The sequence below is a fragment of the Colius striatus genome, chromosome 1 (assembly GCF_028858725.1).
Source record: "Colius striatus isolate bColStr4 chromosome 1, bColStr4.1.hap1, whole genome shotgun sequence".
NCBI lineage: Eukaryota > Metazoa > Chordata > Aves > Coliiformes > Coliidae > Colius > Colius striatus.
In genome coordinates, this window is record NC_084759.1 from 107,786,554 (window position 1) to 107,800,816 (window position 14,263).

At 34.5% G+C, this 14,263-nt stretch overlaps 1 protein-coding gene across 1 annotated transcript in view; it reads left to right on the forward strand.

The window, feature by feature from the left end:
* Positions 1-14,263, forward strand: part of CADM2 (cell adhesion molecule 2) — a 236,397-nt gene that overhangs the window by 99,227 nt on the left and 122,907 nt on the right. The window contains exons 4-5 of the mRNA XM_062006724.1: positions 7,564-7,716; positions 10,660-10,797. Coding sequence (XP_061862708.1) covers positions 7,564-7,716; positions 10,660-10,797 — 291 coding nt within the window. The remainder of the gene's footprint in view (positions 1-7,563; positions 7,717-10,659; positions 10,798-14,263) is intronic.

Genomic DNA, 14,263 nt, shown 5'->3' on the forward strand with positions numbered 1-14,263 from the left:
TAATATTTGTCACTTACAATGGACTATCATTTAGCCTGAAACATACTGTTTTGTGTTTTCAGTGTTATGTTCAAAATGATATAAAAGAAGTTTAGTTTTCTAGCCACTATTAGTGTTTTCTTAGGTAGATGTGGACTGTTATTACATCTCTCCATTGTATTATTTTCATTTTTCTAGTATTACTTTTGCAGTAGTATTCCATCAGTAGACCTTCAGAAATTACCTTTCCAACTGAGAATGTGTTTCTATCTGTAATTTACAATATATGACACAGTATGATGTATGCAGTTTTGGAATATTGTAGCATTATTTTTTTCCTTTTTACCATAATTGCTAGGATCAGTACAACTCAGAATAGGATTCATCTTTTTAGAGTGGTGCTGCAGTTGAACATATAATTTCTTCTGTAATCCTCAGGGCTTCTTTTCTGCTTTACTGCTTTCAAAATATGTCTCCAACTCTGTATGTAAGATTACCAATTACTTTTATCTGTTGAATCTCATTTATTTTAATTCTGTCCATCTCTAACCTTGCCAGATCATTTTGCAATTTTAATTTTTGCAGATGCATATTTGAGAAGTATGATTTTTAAAGATTTTCTAGGCTACCGTGCTGTGGCATATGTCCAGTTGCATTAGTATAATAGGAAATCTTGTAATTCCCCATTGCAGAAGGAACCAGATGAGCAGACCTTGTAAGACAACGTTTCATCCTGACTAATGAGATTTTTGTTTTATTTTTTGGAGGTATAGTTAAACATTATTCCAACACAATAAAGTATCTTAATAGTTCAAAACCTGTATGTTTTGGAAGGATGTGAAACTTAAATTTCTTATGTGAGTCAGCCCTCAGACCTTCCAAGAAAATAAACCGTCATCTTTGTGATTCTCAAAAGAGAAGCAGAACGTAAATGCAATGCCTGTTTAATACCATAAACAGGCATTATAAACAACCTTGCTGGCAAGTTTTTCTCTTTTTGCATGTTGCCGTGTTTCTCTGAAAGTAGAGAGAAACTCAAGGGAATACAGAAAATTACTGGGAGAGAAGATGTAGCTCAGTGCAGAAAATCTGGCATGCAGGAAAGTTTCACCATACTTATTCAATTCATGAAGGGCATATAATCACCCTTGCTTTCTTCTGTCACTTGGCAACAGTGGGAAAAACTTGACTTAGTGGATGTGTTCAAGATCACAAGTTATTGTAAGTCACCTTAAACTGTCTTCATTTTGTCCAGATTGCGGGAAATGGAGAACTGATGTTGTGATTCTGTTTCACTGAAGAAATTACCTTTCTGTTTGGATTTTCTTCATAAGGATCTAAGATTGTACTTCAAATACAGCCTGCCCTGATAAATTATTGATAATACTGTTCGGACAGGTTCTGGGTCCCCAGTGCTTTGGCCTTTTCAAGGCAGTAAACAAGCACAGAGAATATACCTCTGTTAGTGTGCCTGTCAGGACATCTTCTAATGAAGGGAGTTTGCTGTACTCCCTGACATATCCAACATGCAAAAAATCTGAAAAATATGAAAAGGAGAAAGCAGCTTGCTGTTGAATGTAGTTCTCTAAATAAGCTAATCAAATCTTTCAGCAGTGCTTCTCAGCTGAACATAATCTAGTCTTTTCTTATTAGAGTGCAAGCCAGAGCATAAAGTAGATGATGACCAAATCATTAGAGGTAGAAGAAGTATATTCCTATTGACCCCATTGTTTCTTCCTTTTGATTACTGAGTACTTTAGAAGGGTTCAAAGAGAAATAAAATGCACCAGAGTGAAAGAAAACCTAATCTCCAAGGATTGTTGTTTTTCTCCCATTTCAAACACCTTACTTAGTACCTTCTATGAAACTCAGTGATGCCCTGAATTTATTAAGTACATGAATGAATTGGGAAATTCAGTGAAGTTGAAATATCCACAGCATCCAAGTGACACAAACCTCTGAAAGACACTATTTAGAATGTCTGTTTTGAACTCATCTGTGTTACTAAGACCATTCCTAATGGGGAAAAAAATCATAATGTATCTGCAAATTGGCCAGAATACTGTTTCACAGCCAATTAGCCAAAGATCTATCCACAGTATTGTGACCCTCAGGGTTTTTTATTTCCACTAATTTTGCCTAGAAATTATGTCAGCTTTAAAAGACTCCACTAGTACATATATCAGCCAATCAAATAGATTGCATAGAAACTTCTAATGTATTACCAAGTGCTTTCTCCTCTACTTTATCATAACCTGTGGAAGTGGACTCAATTTCAATATTTCTGTGTCAGTACTGAAATCTCTCATGATTTTAGACTAAGAGATTGTCTATCTTCCACCCTTTGGATTGTGTTGGAATCATCATCTAGTATTAAGAGCAGAAATTATAGTTTCACAGACACAATGCTATGGAGTTCATTTCCATTGAGAGGTAAAAATGGTGTCACCACACGTAGAAATAGAAAAGTGGTTACTAAATATCCACACTACCACTCTACCCTGATATCCCTTCTTATATGAAAGTAATTACATTTCATTACTATACATGAAAGATGAAAGAAAAGTTGGGGTTTTTTTTCTACATACAAATAATTGAGAAGTTTTGAATATTAGGAGCTCAGATACCATCCAAATACCTAATAAAAAAATAAATAGGTTAGGCATCAATAGAAAAACCACAAATTAGTTGGAAATGGGCAAACTGTTAATATAGCAACAGATTAATGAGTATGTGACTTTTTTTAAAAGGAAATTGAAAGGTTTTGAAAAGAAGTATGAAGCCTTAGAAGGACTAAACACAAAATAGCAATAATATGATGGCTTTTTTCCCCATTTACTCCCCTTTTGTCTCTTTTTTTCTTTCCCTAGTGGTGGTGGTCTGTGGTCTGAAAGATTTTGATGTGCAACTGTAAGCAAGTGCTGTAGATCATCCCTATGGACATCTTAGTATACTGAATTCATTAGGAACAAAGCAAAAGGCTTTCTCAAGTATATCCAAGTATATCCAGAAACACAATATAAATCCCTTGAAATCTGTTTCAGATTTCACAGTGGTACTGCATTCGGAAAGTTGGAATCTGAACATCAGAGGGATTGTTTCAGTTTCATAAGTATTAAATTTCTGGGAGTTTAGCACGACCTGTAGAGTATCAGAAATCTTTCTGGTTCCAACTAATGGTTGCATTATTCCCATGACAGAGGGAATAGCTCTAACGTAAGGAAGAATATTTTGTTGAGTGAGTCCCAAGATGGCAGTGTATGTCAAGTTAGTGTTGTCAAAACATCTGCAAATTACTCTGGAGGATTTTTAAGGATTTGTTGTTTGCTTTTTTTTTTTTTTTTTTCTCATTTATCAAATACACGACTCAAAATAATAGTGAGATGTCAGATTAGAGGTGCTGCTCTTTGGCTAATACATCTAACAGGTCCAACAGCCTTTTCCATTACAATGTGAAATGTGGAATATTTTTTTTCCATGACTGTATGAATTTCTACGTTTCTTTTCTCCTTATAATTGCTATTGCAAAATTTCACCTTATGACTACATATGACCATTATTTTTTGCAAAAAGAAAGTACTTTAAGCTAAAAAGTAAAGCTTTTTGTGACTGTGAACAAGGAGACCAATTTACTACAGTACTCATCAGTCTCAACAATTACTAATTAATGCAGCTGAAATACATGACTGTATCTTTTACTCATAATAACCTAAACTGTGCAAATTATCAAGGTTGCTTGTTTCTATGTCAGAAAACATTCTGAAAGGAAATCTTTCCACAGAAAAAGAGAATGACAGGTAAAATAAATCAAGTGTGTCTGCTTAGGAACGTATTTTATACATAATTATTTCATACTTTGCAAATTAACTACATCATATGAGCCTGGGAATTACAGAAAACTGAAATAATGTACTTAGGGCATATTGGAATTTGCTATGCAATTATATTTCTTGTTGCATTTCATATTTTTTGTAAGTGCTCGCTACATAAGAATTATGGATGGAGGCATCAATGGTGTCATTCTTTGTTATTGTTCTGGCATAGGAATATTTCCCAGAAGTCAAGTACATATTCTGCTTATTTACTTTTTTTCTAGCAACTCTCTGTCATGCAAAAGTATAGATATGCAAACCAATGGTAAGGTAAAGATTCAGCAGTATAGGTGAAAATTCCCGGGAAGAGGCCAAAAAGGTCTATTGGACTTTTAACAAAGTGGAATGGAAAAAAGAAAGCTTCCAGAGAAGATTCTTAAGTGCAGGCAGAGGTAAGAGCAAGGCTCCTACCATGGTTTCCTCAAGTCAGATTAGGAAGGAGCTTGTAGAGTCTTTAGGGACAAAGCTTTGTTTTCTGTATTTTTCTGGGCTGTCTAATCATGATTGCAATACAGTAAGTAATGTTCACAAACTACCCATGAAATATAAATGGAGGTATCAATATAACCTTCTTTAAAAAGTAGAGGAATAAATACTGTCACCTGAGTACAATACAGCAGTTGTGTTTCAGTATGGGAGACTTTAAAAGGAATCTTGGATTTCCTGTTAACTTTTGTGGGTAGCTAGAAATATTTACTACTGTTTGTACTGAAGAATGTATATTTCATTATACATAAATTCTGTTTATTAGCATGTACCAAACTCCGAATTAATTCAGAATGTATCCATATATCTTCTACTTTTTGTCCGAGAGAATCCTTTCCCAGAGAGTTCCCCCTGCCCCAAGGTGCAGGAGCCAGGACTAGACAGTTAGGCAGTCACTTTTTCTCTGATCCAACTTCAGCCCTTTAGAAAAATATATGTAATGCCAAAAATAGAGACAAACCAGTTCTGGCATCCATCAGAGCTGTCAATTTCATAAGAATTGTTGTCTTTTTAAACAGATATAGATAAGGATATAGACATAAATGTAGGAATAAAGTTTGAAAATAAGATGCTAAAAAGACTTCCTAAAAAGTGCTAGCATTGTTCAAGCAATAGCAGTAGAACTTTCTCATCGGTTTACTCTCGAATCTGCATAGATAGGAAAGCTTACAGATGTTTAGTTTTGAAATTCATGGCACAGATCATTAATTGCATTTAGACTTCACACTTATGAAAATGCTTCTGACAAACAACTTTCCTGCAAAGGGTTATTATGTCAGTGACATTTGAAGCATTTTCTGCAAAGGCTTTGTGTTGATATTTCCGTTACAAAACTCTTGCTTTCTGTTTTTTCAATAAAAATTCACTCCAGGCTGAAACATGGAACATCTGATCTCAGCTCTTGATCAGTGGTTGTTTTTACCAGCTTTCCAGAAAACTGACTGAAATGAGGTTTCTGTGTTGTACAAAGGTTACAAAAAAAGGTGTAAAGGGGAGCAAATGAGGGAAGGGAGCAAAATGAATGTAGTTGATGCAGGTGGTTTGTTTTTCGATAATTTTTTTCTCTAGTTGTAGGATTGAAATCATGTGCTATTGGCATAATCTGTAGACTATTTTTACTCTAGTGGAATTCATTATAGTTCTTTTTAGTGCATGAAATCAGCAAATTGCCTGTCTACAGGAAAATATTTCAAAAGCTACATAAATCTTTACCATGAGGCAGTAACAGTTGAAAATGATAACAAAATAAAACATGATCTAAAATGGTACACAGCATTATTTTAAAAATAATTTCTGATTAAGCAGAGGCAAAAATGACCACTTTTAAATTATGGAGTGCTTGAGGGGGTTTGTGTTGTTTTTTTTTTTAATTTCTTGAGATGTTCTTAAAATTATACATATGGATGTGGTAATCCAAACATTTGGAAGCACTGGGTCATTTTGAAAATTAGTTTTTCTAAAAGATCAGCAATGTAAAATAAACTACCATTTGTATGTCTGCTCAGTTTGCATCTGACTAGAGAAACTGAGAAACACATAGCAACAGCTTCACTGTTGTGAGGACTTTTTGGCTAGTATAGCCACAGTCATCAGCTTTGCCTGCTGTTCTGTGTTGGTAGAAACTTGCATCTGTGTACTTTCTGTTTTCTTGGACTTGTTTTTCTTTTTTATATTATATGCTACATATTTATTTATTACTGTGACTGGTTTTAAGATGTCTCAGTCATGTTTGAGATGTGTCCTTTACACATAATATCAGTCACTTTGATATGCCTTGGAGCATGTTTGTATGTTTGGTCTGCTTAAGCTATCACCTTTCAGTCAGCAGACTACAGAGAATAGGTCCAACTTTGTCTGACCTGCCCTGAAATAACCAGTAAATTCAGCTTGAAATCACTGTAAAGCAACTTGAATGGTGGCCTTAAAAGGCAACAAATTAAAGTGACCTTTTTTGCTCAGCATTCATTGTAGCTGCCTATTTTGATGTAGATCTTCGTATATTGAGAGCCTTTCAGCGGGGCAGAAATATCTAGATTTAGTATCAAAAGAACTACAATAAAGATTTGTTTTTATTTTTGGAAAATATAAATATGGGGAGAAACAAATGTAAGAGTCTTTGAGGACTTTAGAAAGAAAGAGGTGAGTAAGAACAGCATTAGGGACTTTAACATCTTGGTTCTTCTCATAAATCAAAGCATAGCTCTCCCAGTAATTATAATAGTTCAATTTTACTTTTGACTTTCAGAGACTCACTGTAAACATAGACTCATTGAAGATTCAAATACTGTCAGGTCAAAGATTGTAAGCTTGAGGTACACAGCAAAACTTTCTGAATTGCCAATGCTTTTTTATTGCTTGCTTTGGAGAATTATGGTGTTTATGTATTTAGGATACTGTATGCTGTGGAAATCAACTAATATATGTGGATTCTCAGAACAGCTTTATTGCAGAGAAATGGAATGTTTGTGAATGTTTAGATTGTTTTTCAATAGAAAAGATGGGTTAATCTAAATATAGGCTTTAAAATATTTAAAATTTTAAAACATTAACTAAAGTGACATTTTGAATTTCAGTAAATCTACCTGCTCCTCTTCCCTCCCTGGTTGAATGATAACAAAATTTTACGAGAAGGGAATTTCTGATAAAAGAACTGATTTTCAGTCACCATCAAAAAAGTCAAGTTGCTATAGTCAATTACCTCAAATCTTTAAAGGTATTATATCTGCACATAAAAGTGGAACTTTCAATATATCCATAAAAAGCATCCTTATGGCATTCATGAAATCTGATACTCCAGTTTAATATTAGTAGCAATGGACTTGAGAAAGCTAGACTTCTTAGTTGAAAATATAAGTATTTAGTAGACGAAACAAGATTCTCAGTAGTCATCTGCATTTTAAATACACAAAAAAGAAAAAGGTTTTAGGAAGAAGTTATTTCAGGACCTGCACAAAGCTGTTAGGAGGCAGAAACCAAAGTAATTGGTTCTTGTAGGTGAAAATCAAAGGGAACTAAAGTCTCTTAGTTTCTAGATTTAGATGTGTTACAAGTTATTCAGTACACTATTCAGAAACTTGATGAACACTTGTACTTTATTCCACACAGAAACCAAACTAATATGCATAAAAACAACTGTGTCCATATCCCTGTATTCTAGGATGTGATTTCACTAGGCTACTTCATAGAGTTTCTTGTGTAACTTATGGGTTTTTTTTTTCTTTTTCAGCTCTGAGGGACAACAGAATTGAGTTGGTCCGAGCTTCGTGGCATGAGCTGAGCATCAGTGTTAGTGATGTGTCTCTGTCAGATGAAGGGCAGTACACCTGCTCTTTATTTACTATGCCTGTCAAAACTTCCAAGGCTTTTCTCACTGTTCTTGGTAAGTATAAATAGCTGTGCATAAAGAAGCAAGTGTTAACATTCTCAAGCTTTGGAAAATTATGATAAGAATGAACTTTTCTAAAGCTTGGCAGAAGATAAATGTAAATGTCTGATCTTGTTTACCTGAAGTTTATTGTTTCATATTGCTGAGCTGAAAAATAACATGCCTCTTACTATTTACGCTGTGGTGGGGTAACGAATTAGAGAGCACACAAATACCACGGTATAAGTAATCCATAAAATGGACATAACCTCTACATCCCAAGCACCAGAAGTGCAAAGAAGGTGCATATGTTCATCATCTAACAATGTATTGTATAGGGCAAAGGAGAGAAAATCAGAAAGCATGAAATCAAAACAGGCTTTAGAGCTTTGTCATTTTTCCTTAGCTGTGCATTTTCTTGGCTTATTCTGCTTTCATTCTTTGTCTATAAAGTGCATATTTTCACTGGGTTTGCTGCTGCTTTTATGCTCTGTCCTCTAAATGCTCTGCTGTTTTCCCCAAAGGTTATAGATACACATAGAAAAGCAATAGATTTTGAGAGATGCCCAGGAAATAAAGTTTCTGCTTGAAGCTATGAATGTCAGTAGCCCAATCAGCCGAAATTACTATAGTTCATTGAAACACACCTGCGTACCTAAGAGGTTATATGATTTTTAGAGATTGATTTTTATTCTTTCCTACTTTTTCTGTCCCTGAACTTGACTCTCTCTTTTTGTTTTATTTTTATACATAGACAGGCAGAAAGTTGAATTTAATAGAATTAATGTAAGATGTTCTCTGCCCCAGTAATATTCACATTAATCCAGAGAGGGAATTGATTTTGTGCATAGGATGTGAAATATGTCTCCCTTTCAGTCCCTATGAGACTATTTTACAAAAATATTCACAAATTTGCCATAAAGGACAAAAAATAGTTACTCAAAGCAGAATATTCTGGAATAACAACCACCTACGGTAATCTTTTCTGTAGAGATGCATCTCATGATCAAACAATAGATAAGTAGACCAATTCAACCTTTTAAGTGGCAGAAAAACATAGAAAGGTGTTATAAAGACAGAAAATATACAGCCAATATTTATTAACCAAAGTAACACACAGTCCTTTCAGTTCTACTTTCATTTTGGGGAAGGGTTTAATAAAATTGTATGAACACCAGCTACTTACCTTCCAAGAAAGAAAGCTGCAAGGTTTAAGATACCTGTCTTCTTTTCATTTTGGGATTGTCATTTTCTAATTCAAAGTAACTTTTTAAACTCTTGGAACACTTTCTACTAGTAAGATTGCATCTGGAGTACTGTGTCCAGTTTTGGGCTCCCCAATTCAAGAGAAATAGGGAACTTCTGGAGAGAGTCCAATAGAGGTCTGACAAGATGATCAGGAGCCTGGAGCATACGGAAAGACTGTGAGACCTTGGGCTGTTTAACCTGGAGAAAACTGAGAGGGGACCTTATAAATTCTTAGAAATACCTAAAGAACGAGTGTCAACGGGATGGGATGAGGTTTTTTTTCTGCAGTGCCCAGAGACAGGACAAGGGGTAATGGGCACAACCTGGAACACAGGAAGTTCCTCTTGAATGTAAGGAAGAGAATCTCCTTTCTTGTGAGAGTGAGTGAGCCTTGATACAGGCTACCAAAGGAGGGTGTGGAGTCTTCTTCTCTGGATGTTTTCAAAACCCGCATGAACACGTTCCTGTGCACTCTGAGATAAACCTGCTTTAGCATGGTGGTTGGACTAGGTGATTGCTAGAGGTCCCTTCCAACCCCTACCATTCTATGATTCTGTGGAAAGAAGACTTTTCCACTGAAATGTATTACATCTTATAATCAGATAAACTATCCTTTTATGTACTAATAATCTCTTTATTGGCTACTCTGTTATGGATTAGAAGATTCAAGTGTCAAGGTATTGCAGTAGACACTATTTTCTATCTTGAAAGAGAGAAGAAGATTTATTACAGAAATGTACTATGCGATAGGTACTGCTGCTTGGTTTTATGTACATAATCTGTCATTTCAGAAAAGAGATGTAAACAAACCAAATTGTGAAATACAGGGCACAGGATCAATTACCATGACTGATCCTTTCATCTAACCACAAATATGAATGTGTAAAAGCACTGAAGATGCAAGTTTTAACAATGACATTTTCAGAGATTTAAATATTACTATCAACAGCACTGTTTTAAAATAAGTTATTCTTGTGTTTTCAGAAGTCAGATGGATTTATACATGTTCAAATTTTTCCCAATTCTGTTTGTAATTTTTTTTTTTTTAAATCTTTCATGGTTCATTGAAAAATAGCTATTTCCAAATTTAATATTATATGTACAGTATGTCATCACCATATGAACACCTCCAAAGGACTTCAATTCACCTGAAAAATTCTCTGGATCCTATGGCATTGTGATTATACCTGTTCTTTTTTTGGTTATTTGTTCTCTGATGATAAAGTAACTCTTGTATTTGTTTTCATCCTCCCTTTTCTCTGGATTTTATATTATAAACTTCACAATTCATGCTTAAACATCTGTTTTGAACCTAGATCAGTTCAGCTTTTTGTTGACAGTAATGTTTTATTTTCACAGCTGTACTTGTAAGATACTTTGTCATCCTACTTGCCATGCAGACCACTTTAAACTGTATAATAGCAAGTCAGACTAGACCTGCATATAGAATATACTTAGATAAGAGTTTTTAAATGCAATATATTTCCTTTAAAAAACTAGATAATTTGTGATTTATTTAGTTCTTTAGAATCAAGTACAGTTCACATTGACAATTCATTTTCAATAGGAAAGAGGATTCACTGGCAAGGCAAGGAACTAATTATTCTGTTTCCAGAATTTAGAGCATATGAAGAAGTGAACTTTAAGTTAGTCATATATTCATGGCAGCAGCTGACACTGTGAGAGACATTTTGCTTGTTTGCTTATTAGGTGTTCCTGAGAAGCCACAAATCACTGGATTTACCTCACCAGTTATGGAGGGAGAGAGGATGCAGTTAACTTGCAAGACGTCTGGTAGTAAACCAGCAGCGGATATCAGATGGTTTAAGAACGACAAAGAAGTTAAAGGTATTTAAAGGAAATTGGATGTAATTTGTTCAATTGTTAAAACTGTAGGTTATTTAGAATTATATTTTTAAATTCATGTTTGCAAAGTTTTTAATATTTAATCATTTCATGAATCAGTTATAGTATGTTGATAAAGAATTGATTGTACATTACTGAAGTGGTCATATAACCCTTTGTCTTCAAGTGGTAAAAACTGATGTTTGGCATTACACTGAACTCCATCCAGCATAATAAACTCAACTGTGATGCTTCATAGAAAAACATTTACTGCATTATTGTTATTGCAGCCATATCTCTCACCTGACATATTATATTTTTTCATTTATTTTTGTGTTTCTATGATGCCTGTCTGCTTTGGTCAATTACAATATTTTTTGTTACACTGCTCTGAGTAAAGTGCCCAACTGAGGCAGAACCATCTAGAGGGGACAGCAGATTGCACTTCCCATACTGGAGCTACGGATGTTCTGGTGACAAATAGTCAGGATGTAGCAATTGAGGGTGTCTCAGTTGGAACGTACATGTGAGGCAAGGATGCTGAGAGTCTGCAGTGAGGAGCAAGGGAGAAGGTAGACTTTAAAGAGGATGATAATTTCACAGGGATGGGAAGAAGTTGGAAAAAGTCTGCTGTAAATGAAGAGTCATTGGGTGACTAAAACTGAAGCTGAAAGCAAGGATTTGTCTTTGAGGACAGTGAGATAGGAAAGCGTTGTATGTAACAGCTATTTATTTATTTTCTGTTTTCTCTTTCACTTTGTATGTTCTTTACATAAAACTTAGTTTTCTGGTCCATAATCTCATAAATTCTGGGATGGTTTAAAATCCTTTAGATAAATGAGTAGAAAGAGCTTCCTTATAGTAAGACTTAGTCACATCTACCACAGCCAAGCGAGGTGCCCATTATAGGATAAAATAATAAGAAGGATAAGCTATTGGTATATATTCATGTCACCTCTATTCATTCTGCTATAAAACCAGATTAATAAATGATAAAAAATCCACCTTTTCTGAGTATCTTTATTTTTAAAACTCCAAATTTTATCTGCTTGGTCTCATATTTGTCTGACATGATTGATTTTGTTAGCTCAATAAACTGCCTCAAACAAAGTTACAGCATTAATTATAGAATCCATTAATCTTCCTTTACTATTGTTTACCACAGTTCAAGGTACACAACCAGAGCTGTGATATAAAATTGGTAAATAATTTCAGTTGATTGTCCACGGAAACCACTCCATTATAGAAAAATTTTTGGATTCCTAAAGAAAACCAGAGTAGTGTCAAAGGAGACAGGAATTTTAGACTGGAGTATTCTGAAATGTGTTTCAGCTCTTGTAACAAAGACAGAAATGGAAACAGAAAACCATTCTTTCCAGCTATTGGGAAATTTGAGGAAGTTGCTGAAATAAAAACATCATCTCAACAAACGAAATTAAAAAGAAGAATTGAACAGCACAGCTAACACACATGGCACAACATCCAGAAGACAGGATGAATATGTAGGTTCAAGTCATGTAAAGACTGAAAATCACTCTAAGCAATGTCAGTACTTTATGAGAACCACTGGTACGGTTGGCATAATAGCAAGGCAAAACATCTGAAAATAAGTTATTTTAAAAATTATATTTAAAATCTAATGTAGTAACTTTATCTTTCTTTCAGCTGACGTGCAATTGAAGCCAGCAACCAATTTGGTGATTTGACTCTAACTAATTTACTGTCTTCAACAGTTTCTAAAGTGATGGGGTTTTTTTAAATGGGAGTGGGGAAGGAACAAAGATGTCTGAAAACGAACAGCAAAGGACAAAAGAACCGAAAACAGAAATGAGAGGAAAATTCTAAGCACATTCACTTCAGTTTAGTTTTCTAGGTCTTCTGAAGAGCACATTGCCATTTCACAAAGGTTGGAAATAAAATAACCTAACCAGTTTGCAGTAGCATCAGCAGAAGTTACATTAGCTTTGTGCACTGTAAAAGGTGAAATGATAAATCTGAGAAAATAGATATGAAATTATATGCTAATGCAGCTGACATTAAAGGTTAGGAGTTCATCTGTCTAGCACCAGTAAATCCAATTGTGTTACAGTGTATTATACATGGTGCAAAAGAATATAAATGATGCATTGAGTTCAGAGTTGCACAAAAGGGGAAAAAGGCATTCTAAAATTCTCTCTCGATTTCTATTACTCAAAAAAGGAATTATCTAGTAAAGGGATACTGTTTGATAGAGTAACTGTTAGTAATAATAGAGACTGAATGTGAAGCATCAAGTACTATCCCTTTTACTTTAGTATTCTGTCTCTCATGTATGCACCAATTTAACAAAACAATCTGCAGCTTAGGATTCTGGTGACATTTCTGGAAGTTTACTAAAACAAATAATATCACAGAAGCTGAATGAATAATTTCCATTTTAAAATTATCTATTTTTTCAACAATAGTTACATACTATTTCAGCAAGATTATGTAACAAGAAATTTGTAGGTGCCAGCAATATTTGTAATGGATTTTCTTTTTATTTTACTAGTAAAGTTTGCTTTAAAAAAGAAATTATATCACTTCATTTTGTTGCAACAGATTAAGACATGTATAACAATTTTCTATATTTTTAGCATACACAAAGAATTCAGAGAGGTACCGAGCATTTTATCTTCATAAACGTATAAAATGTTTAAATTTTCTGAAATAACAAGAGCATTTCATGACAGGATTTTATTTTAAATGTGATTAAAAATATATTTACCTTTTTAAAAACAGCAAAACTGTCCTTTTAAAGGTGATTGTTACACATAAAGATGTATGTGCTGTTATAAATAGTTGACACTGAGCAATGAATGTCATTCTGTCATTCTGTCTGTGGGCCTGTAGTTGATCCTTAGATTTCACGTGGCCCAACCTCTGTTCAAAGGTTACATCAGGTTGCTAAAAGTCTTCAATGAAATTTATATCCATAGTCTGTGTGGGCAAGATATTTCGGTATTGGAAAGCCCTTATTGTGGAGAATCTTCATTACACGCAGATATTTCATGATACATAAGCAGAATTTACCTTGGTGTAACTTGGGTTCATTACCCCCCAGCTTTTGCACTAAGCCTCTGGGAAGACTCTGGCTTTTTCTTCTTTATGACCATGTATTAGGTACTTGAAGGGAGCAGTTTGATCTGGTTTTAGTCTTCTCTTCCTCATACTGAACAAAACCAGTTATCTTAAGCTGTCCATGTACATTGCATGCTTCCACCACTGATGATCTCTATGGCTTTTGGCTGAACCTACTCAGATTTGTCAATACCTTTCCTGTATTGGAGAGCCCATAACTGGGCCTGATACTCTAGATGTAGCCATGCACATGTTGAGTAGAGAAGCATTACTTCTCTTGACTTGTAGTCTATGTTTTTTATTAGTACAGGGCAGTATTTTTTTAGCTTTCAACCCTGTAAAGATACACTATTGATTAATATTCAATCTC